General features: G+C 30.3%; 1 protein-coding gene across 1 annotated transcript in view; it reads right to left on the bottom strand.

Moving 5' to 3' along the window:
• LOC145743897 (uncharacterized) overlaps positions 1-12709 on the bottom strand; it is a 36060-nt gene extending 23351 nt beyond the window's left edge. Inside the window, exons 1-28 of the mRNA XM_082561960.1 lie at positions 12523-12709; positions 12099-12285; positions 11417-11586; positions 11079-11189; positions 10140-10315; positions 9830-9957; positions 8754-8956; positions 8136-8257; positions 6485-6710; positions 6057-6182; positions 5618-5726; positions 5184-5230; positions 4778-4937; positions 4457-4557; positions 4179-4301; positions 3838-4020; positions 3313-3531; positions 2923-3054; positions 2601-2712; positions 2489-2535; positions 2272-2406; positions 2022-2148; positions 1542-1800; positions 1151-1357; positions 784-1023; positions 523-679; positions 295-421; positions 69-157 (exon numbers count right to left, since the gene is read on the bottom strand). Of these exons, the coding sequence (XP_082418086.1) occupies positions 69-157; positions 295-421; positions 523-679; positions 784-1023; positions 1151-1357; positions 1542-1800; positions 2022-2148; positions 2272-2406; positions 2489-2535; positions 2601-2712; positions 2923-3054; positions 3313-3531; positions 3838-4020; positions 4179-4301; positions 4457-4557; positions 4778-4937; positions 5184-5230; positions 5618-5726; positions 6057-6182; positions 6485-6710; positions 8136-8257; positions 8754-8956; positions 9830-9957; positions 10140-10315; positions 11079-11189; positions 11417-11586; positions 12099-12285; positions 12523-12595 (4096 nt within the window). The 5' untranslated portion in view covers positions 12596-12709. The remainder of the gene's footprint in view (positions 1-68; positions 158-294; positions 422-522; positions 680-783; positions 1024-1150; positions 1358-1541; positions 1801-2021; positions 2149-2271; positions 2407-2488; positions 2536-2600; positions 2713-2922; positions 3055-3312; positions 3532-3837; positions 4021-4178; positions 4302-4456; positions 4558-4777; positions 4938-5183; positions 5231-5617; positions 5727-6056; positions 6183-6484; positions 6711-8135; positions 8258-8753; positions 8957-9829; positions 9958-10139; positions 10316-11078; positions 11190-11416; positions 11587-12098; positions 12286-12522) is intronic.
• Positions 12710-17263: the final 4554 nt, after the last annotated feature.

Raw genomic sequence — 17263 nt, 5'->3', positions numbered from 1 at the left:
CTAGCTGAACTGGTTGACAACAAGTTAAACCATGTTATGCTTAAAAAATGATTTGTAAAATATTTTACATGCAGTTTGAACTTCTTCACAATTTCCACAGTTTTTATGCTCAACACATTTGTTTGATTCTTCATCATACAACAATCCATTTTCACATCTGCAAGTATAAAGTAAGAATAAAACAAAAATTTCAAAAAATTAGAATTTTTGTATAGTTTTTAATTTTTATGTTTTTAAAATATAAAAAACTAATACTAAAAAAATTAAATACAAATTTTAGTCCATTTAATTGACCTTGGAAAGCAACCTTCAAAACATCCATTAAAGCATTCTGTGCAACAAGTTGCAACACAAGTAGGACCACATGCGGCATACTTCCACAAACACTGATTTTCTTCATTATAAACCTCACACATAGTTGCTAAAATTCAAAGTTGGTGAAGAAAAATAAAAAAATTAATACTAATTAATCAAACAACTAATATTAAAATTTAGGAACCAAATATTACAAAAACTACTTACGGCATATTTCAGGACTTCTCCACTCAATTGCTACACCTTCATTGCCACAAGCATAAGCATAGTCTGAAACAGCAGTACAGAAACATTCACAATCACCACCAGTGTCACAAGAACATGTTTCTTTTACACATTTGTCAAAATAATAACTTGGATCAACCTAGTCAAAAAAGTGTTTAATTTTTACCACTTGTTTGTTAGCTAGAATTTCACCTCATCACAGTTTTAGCAGATATTATACTTTGATATCAGTATTTAACTAACCATCGCATGACAAGCACTAAAAGTTTCACTGTTTAAAATATCACATTTTTCTTGAACCCAGGTCATTTTAGCTCCACAATCAAATCCTTCAATAACTTCAACAACATCTGGACACACAGAGTCTACCTTCCAGCTATTTCCAAATTCGACGCCGGAAGACGCTTCATGATTAGATGATAACAAAAAGTCATTCATCTTGTTACCATTAAAATCTCCACACATACCACAAGTCACGTTATTCTGAAATTTAGAGATAATCATTTGTTAAAAAAGTAATTTTTGTTATATATGTACACCAGTACCAAACTCTAATTAACAATGCATTTATGTTGCAAACATTAATTTATCCAGTATATGCAAAACTTACGCGTAGTCTGTTTTCAATTCTGACATACACTCTTGTTTTACCATCCCATATCACATGAACACCAAAGTTTGTAGGAATAATTGTGAAAAGTCCCCTGTAAATTGGAGAATATGCTCTTGCTGCTAATTTAGCAGATGACATTGATGGTGCAAAGACACTGTTCTCTGCGAAACCTTTCACTCCAGTTTTAAATACAAATTCTTTAAACTGTAATATTAAATGCAACTTCTTACAATCTATCAATATGTAGACATACAATTTTTTAATAAATAGATAACACTACTTTGGACAAAACATATATTTTAAACCTGAATAATTTTAAAATTAAATTGTTTGGTATAATCGAATAGTTAAATTATATTACTGTATGATTTTAAGAAGTATGCCCTACCCCAACAGTAAACTTGATTGTAGTTGCACACATTGCGCGATTGGATCCAGGGCAGTCATGACTTTTCAAAGTTATCTTGTAAATTGAGTCCCTTGAATTAATTTGGCCACAATTATCAGTTGCGAGCAAATATTCACAAGAGCCTTCAAAATCAAATCGTTTTCCATCAAAAGTTTCATAGTAAGTTCCACCAGCAACTTTACATTCAGAAGTGCAAGTTTCATTGGATACAGTTACCCAACCTTCACTTGTACATTCCCTTTAATTAATATCAAAAAATACAGAAGTAAAAACTACAGTAACATAAAAATTTATTTAAGTTAAAAAAATATAAATTTTGTATAATACGCATAAATATTATCAAGTACATTAAAAAGCAAAATCTTACTATAAACAATTATCAACACTATTTTAAATACCGCAAAACTTCTGTATTAATTGGTTATTGACAACACACATTTGAATACTAAAAAAAATTACATTTTAATGCAACCATCCTCAGCAGGTGACCCCACAGGATATTCAACTCCATGTAGTAGACATGGACAAGTACTTGGAAATATGCACTCTCCTTTGTGTTGCACTAATCCTTCAGGGCAAATACAACCTAAACAAAAAAAATTTATCAATCTATATTGGTAATAGATAAGATTGAATTGCAGAAAATAGTATTGTTTAAATATTTATGTAAAAGTAGTTTGTTGTGTTTTGCTAAGCTAATTTTGCATACCTGATTGACAGTGAATTATAGGACAGGCAAGGTCACGATTTTCACATGTTTTAATACATTCAGCTCCAACTTCGTTCGAAGATGAGCAAATAAATATCTCAAACGTATCTGGGCATGTGATACTCTCAGGTGAAACTGCCCACAAATATATTAAAAGCATTATTATTAGATACAAATGAATTAAACATAATAGAGTTCATTTAAACACAAAACAAACCTTCTTCGGCATCAGTATTGCATTCTATTCTTCCATTAACACAATAACTAAAAAAAGTCAAAATTAGCAAACTATAAATAAAATAAAATTTTTTTAGTAATTTGGTTGTTACCAAACAATAGAATCCTTGTGTGTAATATGATTAGCATCTGTCCATTCCCCATTGTGATAACATGGACACTCTTTTAATGTTACACAAGTGTCATCATTTGACAAATACGTTCCTGAATTAAAAAAACAGTTATATAAAATGCATTGGTTCAAGCGTTAATCTTTTAATTAATTTTGTTTAACATTTTTATTCTATGTTCTAAAAAAAATTTATAAGAAATAAATTACTTTTAAGATAACAATGAACAACAATACTTAAAAATGTTACGCAACATTTTCAACACAATAAAATAAATTTAGTATTATAAAAATGTTAATTTTACCTTCTGGGCAGTTACAGCCTTCTACCAAAATAGAATTGACACAAGATTCTGGTTCCATCTGGGACCGACAGGTCCTTCCACATTGATTGCTTGCAGTCTGGTAAACCATTCCTCCATCACCACAGTTTATTGCTTAAACACAGTGTTATGCACAAAATAAAATCAAAATAATTTTTACCAACAAAATAAAATCTACACAAGTGTGAAATAAAAAACACTACCTTTAAATAAAATTTAAAAATATTTTAATATTTCTATAGGGTGGGCCCAACAAATATTTAAACATTAGTTCTTGTTTTTTTGTTATCTCCATCGAATTAAAACAAGGGTATTAAACATATTTTTCGTTAAATATTTAAATCTAACTACTATAAACATTTTTCCACTTACTACAAGTTGAACCCGGCCTCCAATCAACAACGACTCCAGCTTCAGCACATCTGCGAGCAAAAGTGGCAACAGAATCACAAAAACAATCATTTCCAGATTCACAAGCACAAACATCTTGTTTACAATTCTCATAATATCGTTGAAAATCAGGAACAATCATTCGGCAAGTGTCAAACATAGAAATTTTCAAAAAGTTACAAGATTTTGCTGCACTTTCAGCTAAAAAATATTTTTTATACGATTATAAGATGTTATTAGGTACCTTAACAAAGTTTATTTATTAATCATGATTTAACTAAGATACATACAATTATATACACAACTTAACTTTTATTAAAACAGAAATACATATTACTTTTGAAAATACATTTCTATTAATATTCCAGCTGTAATCATTTAGAAATGAAACAAGCAAACTACCTTTTACATAATAAAATAGACACTTAAGGTCTAGAGCCATTTCACATACAAGATAAGATAACAACAACACATATGATGTTGTATACAGATTTTAAATACACTTACCAAGGTATACGTCGTTTATGCATGCATCAACAGCTGCATTGCTGGTAGTGACATCCTCACAAGCTGCAGAGAACTTCCACGAATTTCCAAAAACTGCTGCAGTAGCACGCGTGACCCCACCACTAGTGGTTTTGTCATCAATAGTTCGTCCATTAAAATCTCCACCCAAACCTCTGATTGTACCTAAAATAACAATTACATTACAATATTTCAAGAGCACTTTTTAAATATATTTTTTTTTTTAAATGCTGAGAGATACATACTAAACAAAAAATTGCCGTGGCATAACAAACTTTTTGTTTAATTAAACACATTTTTAACAGATTTAAGCAAAAAAATACCCATTAGTGATGGTGAAACAGTCATGTAAACTGTGTGTCTTCCATCCCATAAAACACTTACACCTATTTCAAGTATTTTTACCTCGGTGTAAATGGAGGACAGTTGATTTATTTCCACCCCACCTGTAATAAAGTAATACATATTTAAAAAAACAACACATCATACATATTATATTATTTATGTAAAATATAATTGTTAATTAACAACATGTTTCATGTTAGTCAGTTCCTTATATCTTAATAACAATTTCTTTAAAAGTTTAATGAAAAAAACAAACCGGTTTGAACAGGAAAATCCGAAACTGGAATGACACCAACCATTACTAAGCCACCATATACCAGTGTTATTGTCTTGGAGTTGTACATTAAAATAAACTTCCTGCAAAATATAAAACAGAAATCTGCATTATTGCTTTTAAAATTAAATGTTTTTGAATGTACATTAAAAACAAAATAAAAAAAAAAAAAAAGAGAAATAAAATGTTTTTGAATGTACATTAAAAACAAAATAAAAAAAAAAAAGAGAAATAAAATGATTTTGAATGTACATTAAAAACATTAAAATTTGGTTATCAAATAGTTTTTGACAATAAAATTACCTAAGACATGAATATTCCCCAGCCTTTCCACACTGCTCAGTTTTGGCATAAGCGATAAAACTAGTTCCCTCCGAATATGTGTAAATACATCGCCCACCATAATCAAACCAAGTACCATCAAATGTCAAAAAGTGGGAAAACCCACTGATTATTGCAGTTGCTAAACAAATAAAAAACAATAATACGAAGTTTCCACCTTCCAGCATAGTTTTTTTTTACAAAACAAATAAGTTTTTGTTTAAAAAACCTATTGTTTAGAGTAAAACAGTAACTCGATCTAATAACAGTAATTTTACTTTTTAAAGTTGTTTTAAAATTCTTAAATTGTTTACATAATAACATTTAAACACATAGCCAAGTAAAAAAATTTCTAGATAAAAAAAATCTATATAAAAAATTAACTTACAAGGACATTGAATTTCAGTACAAGACCACATAGCTCCTTCGCAGGTACTACATAGAAAAACGGTAAAATTATTAAATACTTTTGTCTTAAATTTAGTTTAGTATTTACGTAGACATTTAGTGTATGCTTCAATCTACATTGGTTAACCATAATTTGCACATATGTAGGCACACATCTCAAATATCGGTAATTCCAAAATCAGTTTAAAATATACAATTCAGTTCATTTAAAATAATTTGTTTTGGGTAAAAACGGGTCACCAATTTCTCAAGGTATTTAGTTTCTTTTGTGGTCTATCGTACAATTGAGAATTAAGATTTGATTAGGAAATGTGCCAACAAAATTGGTGAAACTCGCAGAGCAAGCTTATTACAACAAAACTTTTAAATATTTTAGTCTTAAAGATAACTTCATTATATATATACGCTATTTACCAAGTGTTACAACCATCTTTTCTTGTTTCGCCACGTTCGTAAGAAACACCAGCGTGTAGACACGGACACATTTCTTTAAACACACATAACTTTCCATTCCAGTAAGTATCTGAAAAAATATATATTTATCAATACGTAATGTTAATTAAGATCCAAATTAAAAAACATACATAAAACACGAGATTTATGTGTACATAAAATTTATATTCTTTGTTTTATCATTACTAACTTCAACGTCATAAAAACGAATATTATTTTCCTTTTGCTATTTTAAATCAGTTTTAAAAGTGTAGACGGTAGGTGCATGATAATATATACATGGACTATTTAACAAAATTTACCGAAAATAAATATATATTTGATCGTTTTATTATTGTATACCCACCTTACCAGAAAAAAAGTGCTACAAGTTAACGTTGTATCATAATCAATTGCTTACCATCACCACAATGACATCCCGGAGTGCACATCGAGTTTTCACATTGCATTGCCTCAGCCATTTCACACGTATTTGCACATGTGTCAGCACACGCGCTATATACTTGGTTCCCAGGGCATTGTCGAACTAAATAAAAAAATATTTCACAGTTAGCGACCGTAACGGATATATTTTATAATCTTGTTTATTTTTTATAGTTACTTTTTGTTTATTGTTAACAATTTAGCAGTTGTTATTTTAAGGGCGACAAACTTCATTAAAATATAATATTGAATCTTAGTATAAACATTATTATTTATGGCATGTTTTAAATCATTTAATCGATTTTGTAATTTTTTCTTGTCAAAGTAATGTATTACGTATTGTATATTTATTTTACTTTTATTATTGCGCAGAAACCTAAATAAAAATACTTAAAAAATTCTTACCACACGATATCTCAGAGAGTCGCCATTCTCCCACTTCCACGTTTGCCCGAGCGCAATCGTACGCATATTTTTCCACAATCGAGCAATGGCAATTCGAGACTTGGTCAATGTTGCAATGACAAAGGTCTTTTTCACAAGCGTATAGGTAACTTGCAGGGTCAACCGTCAATCTACATTCACTAAACGCGTCGGACAAAATTACAGCACAGACATGCGACGTACCGCCCTGCAATAAAATATTAAGATTTAATGTAATACTTTACATTAACTAAATCCTTAATTGACATAATTTACTTGAATACAAAATAAAAATAAAAATTTTAACTCATTTTCATTGCGTGCAAATTATTTTTAACCAAATATAATTGATGTTAAAAAATATAAACATCTATCTAAATATGTGTTTTATTTCTAAATATAGTTGCATAAACATTGGAATTTATGCACTAAATTATTGTAAAATTCACATTTTAAAACAAATTAGATAGTGTTTTTTTATCATAAATTTTGCTTAAAAAAATGAATCTATTTCTGTAAATATACGTTTACTATTTTAGCATAAAAATACTAATTGTCTAACAAGCCTACCGGTTTGGACTTTATACGTGTAAGAAACAAAATTTTTAAATTAAATCAACTACAAAATGGATTAACTACTGTGCAGTGCACGATAGTGAAACCACTAACTAAATTCGTTGAGGGAAATTCATTCATTAATCTATTTTTTGGCAATGGATTTAAAAACCCCGTTGAACGACTTTGTGTCAACTTGCTTTGAGATACTTGATTTTGCAATTGCGAGCTTCGTGATAGTTCGGCTTGCATAAAATCGTCACCTTGTAAGAAATTCTCAGAAGAGGATAGCAAGGCTTTCTTTAGTTGGTTTTGCGTAAATTGACTTTTAGATAAAGGATTTTTTGAATAGTTTGCAAAAGAATCTTCGTCGAAACTTCTGGAATTGGACAACTTCGAAAAACCGTTATCGAAAAATTTGAATTTTGAGTCCCGGGAACTGTAACTTCGTGAACTTTTAGTGGAATCCCGTGACTTGTCAAATAAAGAAAATGAAGACGGTGAAAAGGTATCACGAGATGCCTTAGGTGAATTGGTTCCACTTGATTTGAGTGACGACTTTTGTGACTCTAACAATTCTGGAGAATCACGCGAAGATTTCGGACTACCAAAAGTCGGTGAAAAGCTATCACGAGACGACTCACGGGAATTTGTTCCACTTGATTTCGATGACGACTTTTGGGAATTTAATGATTTTAGAAAATCGCGGGAAAATTTCGTACTACCGGATTTAGAGGACATACTTTGTGAAGAAAAGAAATTCGATAGGTCAAAAGGAGAATTTGTATCTTGAAGTTTTGATGGTAAAAGTAAGGTGCGCGTGTTAGGTGATTTTGACTTACTATTTTGACGTTTTTGTCTAACGACAATATTTGATTCAGATCGTCTTGATCGACTAAACTATTATCCAATTACATTTTAAAATGCAATAAGTAAAAAAATTTTCACAGAAAAAATAAAAAATATTATAATTATTTAAAAATTAAATACAAATAATATTTTAATATGTTTATTTAGTCTTTTTTTGTTATATGTGCTTCTAATAAAGCGTGAAACAAAAACTATTCACAATCTTTACCTCTAACCCTCCGCATTCAGTTACATCAGTTTGTTCACTTTCGGTAGTAAAAAAGCAAGTTTCCCCACTTGCGTCCTTTATCCAATTGTTTACAAATTGGATTACACTCAAAAGCTGGGTGCCTAACAATTTAAACAACAAATTTAGTCGCGTTTTGTTTTTTTATGTTATTTAAAAATTGTGTAGTTTATATGTATTAAAATTTTTTAGGAATATAACATGGGCAATTTAAAAAACCATAGGAAATAAAAAATTACTGTTGAATTTTAAAAAATTTGAGTTAAAAACGCGTCTAGAAAATGTTATACACTTATATGTTTAAATCGAGCATAAAAAAACAAAAAACAAAAATATTGACCCAAGAAGAATAAAAAATGGTGGGAAATTTTTTTGGGTTAAATAAGCAAAACATAACCAAAAACCGCAAATGCCAGTAGAGGTTGGTTTATAAACCTTACAAGTCTTAAGAAAAAAAATGGTAGAGACCCACTACAAAAACTTATAAAACAATAATGATATTTAAAACAGTAAAAAAAATTAAAGGCGTTTAAAGTTAAAATTAATAAATTAAAATAAAATATATGAAAAAAGTGAAATAGCTTGTAATCGAACTCATACCCGTTTGATCCATAAAATCGTCAGCAGGATCGCCGTTGTAATTGCCGCACAGACCAGAGACTTGGTTTATATACTGTTCTTCAATGAAGATATCCAAGGAAAATGTTTCAAGGTCAACGATGAGTTTGTTTTCACCGACAGTAGTATACACTTTGGTGTTTGATGTGAAAACGTTAAAACCGAATTGGTTTACATGCGTCACCCTACCAATAAAATCACACCGTTAAATCTAAGTATTGAAATAAATGCAAGTATTTTTTGTTTATTTTTTTAATTATGATTTCCAGTGATGTTATTTAAACGTTTCTTAAAAAACAGATTACAAAAAATCTCCCTGCGACCACATTAGAAGAAAAAAACAAGTAATAAAAGCGCAATGGGAAAAAATAAAAGCAGTTCAAATACTTGCATAATCTTGGCAAAGTGCTTAAGCCTAAAGCAGGCTTAGGAAAACATGCCAAGATTTACGACAAGCCAAAAACATTATCTAATTTTGTAGAAACTTTACAATTTTTTTTACGAGAGATTAGCAAGCTTTTTTTGTTTTAGGGCAAAATTCCTACTTACATTTAAGGGGTATATTATATGTGTCATAGTACACGTATATGTTATTTTTAAAAATTACGCTTTGGTTTAGTGTAATATCACGCAGATGTTCAAAATAAATTAAAAGTTGAAATCTTATTGATTTCCAACGCAATCAAACCAACTAAATTTCAACCTAAAATTTAACTTGTCCTATAAAAAACAACCACAGCGGCTGAAATGTGATATTACATGCGTAAAAATCTAGGTATATAATAAATACTAAACTAATATAATTTTTAGGTTAGACGCGATAATAACATAGGGCTTTTGAAATGAGTGGCCCAACATTACTACTTTTATTTAATAGTGTGCTGGGAATAGTTTAAATAACTAGTCGTATTCAATTTTACAACTGCATGTGTGAAAACTAATGACTGGCTTAAAAAGTCGGAAAATAATACACTTGATTTCCTATTGACTAAAAATCTTTTTTTCGTAGACAAAAATTACTTTATTTAATTAAATTCAATATAGTCTCGTATACTTACTCCTCGCCGTTAAAAACCACAATTCCCTCATTGTAGATGGTGAGGACTCCGCCCGTGCCAATCATCGTGATGTAATAGACACAACTTCGCTTCGACTTGTCACAGACTTCAAACCGTCGCATAAATAACTGTAAAAAATTTTATAAAAATTTATATATATATATTTTTTTTAACACTAATAAAAGTAAATGAACGGTTCAAATTTATAGAACCACTACGAATTTTTAATATATCCAACGAATTACTAAAAAAAAATTAAAAGTTATTAGAAACTTGAAAAGTTAGTTCAAAGTCTATTGAAAATCCCTACCTCTAAACTGTTATCCTGCGTTCGTACAAGCTCATATTGACATGCACCGGTAAATGAAAAATACCGTTCGTCGAATGTTCTCACGTGATCTCGTCCAAACAAGGAACACTGGGGTTTGGCGTAATGAAATGTGCCAACAAAATCGTTCGTGCTATCCACGTTAACCGGGTACAAATCTGTGAAAAATGCGGTTTAGAGTTTTTCCTGGGATATCTTGATATAGCATAAGAAGATTAACTAAGGGGTTAAGTACGCAAATACCGTAAAATGCAACATTAATTTTGCACCAAACAACAGACAAATTGTAATCCACAACAAACTGAAATTACAAAAGATATTTTTTTCAAATACCAAACAACAATATTCAATCTTTGAGATAGTAATCGTTACTTATAAAAGCCTTTAACTTTCCTAAATATTTTACCAGAAAAATGATATATCATCACAATGTAAGTAATTGTTTTATTAAATTGTTTTAATTACTGAAAGGTCACCTAGACTTAGTTTACAAAGCGAACTTTTAAAAAAGATTAATTAGGGAAATTTTTTTGTAAAAATTTTTTGGAAATATTTTTAGGCATGATTAGAATAAAGAGCTTTACAAATAAATGCGATAGCAGAATAACCACACCAGACTTACCGTGACCGTCAAAATAGAGGTACGTGTCTAAGATGAGTTTGTATGAAACTTTATAGGATAAGTAAAGTAAACAGTTATAGGGCCAACAAAAGTATTTCTTAAAAACTGATAACCTAATTGTGTTTGTGCAAAATTATTTTTTTCAATCATTTACTTTTATATAAATATTGGGATTGAATGACAAAAAAGTTAACTTGCAAACTGTCAACTGCCAAAAACCATGTAATTTTGCGCTATTAGTCAAAGATAATTCGCAGAATACGAATTAGTTAATCTATGTTCAAAAAGAAATAAGTTACCGTATGCACAACGGTAGCCGTAGTGTAATTTATCGCACGCGCAGTGGTTCACTCCGTCGCAGTATCCGTTATTCTGGCAGAATAGTTCTCCGTCGATGTCGTCACATTGAACTGCAAAAAAATGTATGATAATGTATTCAAAATGTAAAATAAAAAAAGTGCAAAGTGGCTTTGGTTTGTATGTACATTTACAGACAAAGCATAATTTACATTTCAGAAAAATACCAAAATTAATTTTAAGACGTTAACTTTCCAAACGTACGTTTACATAAACATTAATTAACAAATTCTACGGTTTAAAACTCGGATAAGTGCTTTTAAAAAAAAAATTAAATTACCTATGGGTCTTGCGGAATATTCTAGTGTGAAGCCAATGTTGGTAATTGGATCGCTGTTTGATACAAAATGAATGATAACATTTCCCTTCTTGTTGATAATTTCGTCGATCGAATTGAAGCCACAATAAGCTGTCATTGTAACCCCATCGCCAATCTCCAAATAATCGTCACTGATAAAAATATATTTTTTAAAGTTAAAATAAATTAAACTAACGGTAAAAATAGTTGGAAAAAAATAATAAGGCATGTTTTTTTTGTTTTTGTTAACTAAAAAAAAATAAACTAAACAAAGGGTTAAAAATACAGTTATAAAAAAAAACTGTTTGTTTTAGGCTTTGCCGAAATTATTTCGAAAAAGCTAGTGGAAAATCGTTTAAGTTTTTTTCTCGAGTTTTGGGATTAGATTTTTAAACAAACAAGAGGTTTATCTTTAAACCGCGAAAAGCTGAGTTTTGAAAATTTGGGAAAATTTTTCAACATTTTCTTGCAACCGCTAAATTTGAATACTAAAAATAGCCTAAAACGCAAAAACAAAAGAACTTTTACAAAAAAAAAGAAAAAATACAATTGAAAAAAAATAAATATACTGTATTTTTATACATAAGGCAAAAAAACAAAAATACAAATTAAAAATAAATTTCGCCAAGGCCCGGAGTCGAACCCAAGACTAACGATTACTTACACGCATCTTCCGGGAGTTTCACCGCCTCCTTGAATTCCAAAACCGGAAAGAAATCGAAGATCAATGTGGAAGCCCGAAAGTGCTGTTATATTCCAATAACAGTCCAGATTCGGGGAGTAAGTGGATCCGGACATCGGAGGAGTGATAGTCGCGGGAACTCTCTGGGCAGTCAAATCCCCTCCGCATTCTATTATTGAAAAGGTTTTAAAAATACAAAACGAAAATACTGTTATTTTTCAAAAATATTTTTAATTAGGTTTTATTGTGTGACATATTAAAATTAGGCGGTAACAAATAAACCACGTAGATTTATTTGAATAAAATAAAGCAAATATAAAAGTTTAACAGTACTTCATAATATAAACCAAATAACAACTTTATTAATCGTCTTAACAAACAAAATTTGTAAAACAAAAAAACAGACCTGAATCAGATTGCGACAAGGTTAAGTGTAGATGACTTGCTGCAAACAGCAACAAAATCAAAAACGATTTCATTTTCTCGATTGCAACAAAACGTCTCAGATAAGACAGTCGTCGACTTATTCAACTTAATGCAACTTATATTTATTTACTCTATCTAGAAAGCAATTTAAACTTGAAGTTGTCTTAAACAACTTATAGTTGTGGGAATATTAACGCAAGCCCGCGTGTCTTATACCTGACTAGTGACGTCATCACGTTCTTCTCACCCTGACGAGTTGGCGCAAGTTTGCTTAAAAAAATTCCGCGTCTAAAAAGAATTACGCAATGAAATACCCGAACGAGAACTTAAACGCTGTTTTTTTAGACTGTTTATAGGACATAATAAACACCGACTTTTGGGTATATTAACCAAGCTTCACACTAACCCTACTTTTAATTAACATTATCCTTTAATGCGAGGCCAATATCATAGAATAAACTCGTTACTAGAGAAGCGAAATATTATACATTTCAAGCCTAAAACCGCAAAAGATATTGTTATATTAAGGTAGAGTTGACAAAAAAATAACGAATCTCTTATAACCTTGACATGCATTTTATTATAAGCTTTTTAAAGTTAGAGTACAATTAATCCCATAACTTTAACATGGTCTGCCAAGCAATAGTGTGAAAATGTTAAAATCAGCCTACGTTTTTTACACATTTGGAATTTTTACAAAAAATGCGTAAACCCTAAAATATTGTTTTTTTTTAAGATTTCTAACGAGGCAAAAATAGAAATTTTGAATTTGCGTCATTCGTTTTGCAAAAGTATTAAACAAAAGCAAAATTGTAAATATTTTGGAAATCAGTTTATTTGTAAAGCTTGCGCGAGCTTTAGAAAAAAACCAACGTACCTTTAAACGAAAAACATTTTCATGTTTAAAGGTGAATTTTAGATAACAAATTTTGTACGCTCCGTTAATAAAGAATAACTTTATACACACGCATAATCTTACGCGTTAAAAAAATAAAAATTTAAATAATGACGAAAAAATTCTAAGAACCGTTTTCAGAAAACAAGAAATTCTAATCCATGTTGTCTACAAGAAACTCACGCCTACGTAAAAGAAGGTTTAAACTTAATAAAGGATAATGTATTATTATCGGTATACTTATTACAGCAAAGGTTGGGGTTTTTGGGTTTTTCCTAAAACTGTAAAAAATTTAAATAAACGCAATCTTTTATCAATGATTGGTGCCCAAGACTGAACGGGAATCCCATTTAAGCCCAGCAGATTTAAAAAATATAAAAAAATATATTGTTGAACATTTATAAACAAGATGACGTACAAAAGTTAATCGCTTGGCAATATTATGCGTTTCTACGAAATTTCGTTTTAAAAAGTTTAGAAAAAAATAATCTTTTAAATAAGTTGTTTAAAAAATCATTTTTTTTAGCAAATAAGCCCACCATACTAGCCTATATACTAATATCATGGATCAAAAAGTACTGATAAGACAAAGACATCGGTACCACTAGATGGTAAGGTATAAAAAAATGAGCTTAAATTTTGTTTACTGTTTATTTTTTACAAAATTAGTACAATACCTGTTTTAATACAACAACAAAAATTGCCTAACAAATTATTGAACAACAAAAGTTAAAAAGTAAAACCCAAACAGCAGCAAATAAGTTTAGGATAATAATTTTTAAAATATGCATTTTTTGACAATGCTAGAATTTATGTTTCACAATAACAAAAATGCAGAAATTAAAAAAAAAATTCTGGCCACCATTTTAAACGTTGTTAAAAAATACTGTTAAAAGGGAATTTTTTTTGCAAATCAATCATGTTTCTAACAACAAAATTGGCAAATTTTTTTTCTAATTTATAAGTTAATTTTTAAATATTTACGGTATGTCCTAATTAAAACAACATTTTTACCACGGATCATTACTTTTAAATAAAATCACCAAGACGAAAAAAATTTCCCAGATGCACAATTTACTTTAAAAAGTACGCAAAAATGTCGTCATAACAAAACAAAATTGCCTTTTTTAAAGACAGTTTAATTAGGTTGTACCTTTAATAACTTACATAGCATTAAATATCCTGCAAAAAAATTTTTTTTTTTTTTCGTTTTAAATTGGGTAAAAACAAGTTACGCAAAATGGAATTTGCATGAAACCTCTTTTTAAAAACAAGATTAATCATCAACCGATGCAGTTTTGGATAAAGCGGGCCACGCAATACGCACGTAAAGTCTCATGTTCAAGTAGAAAAAATATTTGATATTCCCGATTGGGCTATTCCACTTTAAACTTTATACTCTTTAAACATAACGCGATAAGCTACGCTGCCATTTATCACGCAATAAGGGCCGGCACACAAGGTGCGACGCAACCTGTTATATTAACACCACCACTAATGGCATTGCAGATACAAACGATTTGATTACCTCAATACCGCTTTAAATTTCACTGTTGTATTTAGATATTACGTGTACAAATTTAATTTATTTTTCATGTTATATTATTTGTTTGACTCATCGTGCGTTTTACCCTTGCTTGTTTATTGTAATATCAACGTGGCACTAACTCGTGCATGTCTGGTAATTAAACGATCACGGGCCATTGGGGTTCGGTAATTCAAACTTAGATTATAAGTAAGTAACGACATGGCTCGACCGCATTTTAACGAATGGCGTAAACAGCAAGCAAGGCACGTTTTTGTATATTAATGGGGGCTAAGGATCACTGGAATAAACAATTTATCAAAATTTCGTTGCTGATACTAACATTTGCACTTCTCATTATGTTTTTCAATATAAAACCACACGCGGCGTAATAAATACAGCTTGCTTCCGCCCCCTTTTACCTCTTTTCATTCATATCTTGCGTTGGGAATCAATTGAATAAAAAATTAATTTTATTTACGTAAATGCAATTGGCCGTGGCAAAAACTTACATTTTCCGATTCCATTAAAACGCGTGAAAATTGTATACTTCTTCGCACCTTTTATAATTAAATTATGTGTATTGTATAAGATAGTGAAGATCCACTGGCGAATTATAATTGAAAAATGAAATAAATTAGACACGCAAGAAAGACAAAAACTATAAATTTTCGAGCCCACGCAATATTTAAACAGGACTTATTTAAATTTAAACACAAAGAAACGAATAGGTCAATGAGAGGGGGGTACTAACGGATGACATTAGGCATAACCCATGTTTAGTCTACATATCGCTTGGTTGAAAAATAAGAATACCAACGTAAAAGATTAATACTCCACATCACGGTTGCGCGTTTCTGAATGGATCACTTGGGAAAATTTGTCATGACAATTGGAAAAACCAAACTAAATGCAAAAACATGTTTGCGACGCAAAAACGGTGAAATAAGGATGCAAACGCAGTAGGTTTTTTACCTGACTTAAGGCAGAAAAATGGCTGCAACGCAAAATAAAAAAAACGAAAAATTTTTATATAAATTTTATATTTTTGTGTAATTACTTTATAATGGAACATTTACCAAGTAAATTTGTACCCATATACCTTAAACAAAGCTGCGCGTTAAAAGTTCAAAAACATTACAAGAAAAATTAGCATTTAAGTCAAGATTTCTACTACCACCTAATGTCTCCTGAAGGTTTAATAAATTTCTAGTTTGTTTAAGTTGAAAACATTGCCAAATTCAACAAATGTTATTGTCTTTTATTTTCAAGGACATCAACCCTCTCAAATATGCTAAAATGAAAATACCCAATTGCTCAAACAATGACGGATATTTTTAGGAGGTATAATATTTTTACCGCGATGGAAATTCCAAGTTTTAAACAAATACAGTCAATTTCAAACAATTCTTTCTCGGTTTGACCTGAAAAATATGCTGGAATAACCCCTGTAAATGAAAACCTTAAAATTTTTAAACAAGAACATTTTTTCTTTTTAAACGAAAAACTAAAAAACCCGTTAACGGGTCAGCCCACACAGGAACTTCAACATCCCGTTTTAATAAAATTAAGATATCAGTTCATGGCCAATACAACAAGTTAACAAAGGCATGCAGGAGTTACAAACTTAATCAAATGCCAAAATTTTCCGTGTGTTGATATTCGATTGCGCACCGGTAATTTTTGCTTCTACTAATTTAAAAAATGTCAGCTTTGAGTGGCGTGGATATTTACAAGAATACAAACTAGCACGAGAAATCCACCAGAACCGGAATTATATGAATGATTGGGTAAAGTATTCTCAGTGAATCATATATACCGGAATCACGTTTTTTTAATAGCTGAAAACGTGGTTCTGGTTGATTTCACTTTCTAATTGTTCGTGTTTTCGTTTGAACTAAAAGGATCAAGCTGATCTCACGAAAACCCATAATCTTGTGTTGTATATTCATCAGCGTAAAGTATGGGATGACTAAAACCTTATTTTGCCAGTTAACTTTACATTTTGAACTTAATTGTTCTCACGATTGGAACGTGTAGGGTTCACTCTCGCACGCTAATAGGATCGCTATCGACGTATCCGGTGTTTAAGTTTTCATTTTACTTGGGAAAAAAGTTTTCATTCGATACAATCGTTCATTGTCAAAATGGTGCATTATTATTTTGATTTTACGCTCTTCAGCTACCTAGCTGGGTAACAATTTGTCCACACTATAAAACCCAGTAAAATAAGATATACGCCTAAATTTAATACAACTCGTTGGCAGACTCTCTACAGCACATGCGAGCTTCTAATTTAAT

This window comes from Corella eumyota, chromosome 2, assembly GCF_963082875.1.
Source record: "Corella eumyota chromosome 2, kaCorEumy4.1, whole genome shotgun sequence".
Lineage (NCBI taxonomy): Eukaryota > Metazoa > Chordata > Ascidiacea > Phlebobranchia > Corellidae > Corella > Corella eumyota.
The sequence above is the reverse complement of the archived record's forward strand: the minus strand, read 5'-3'. Positions and strand labels throughout refer to the sequence as shown.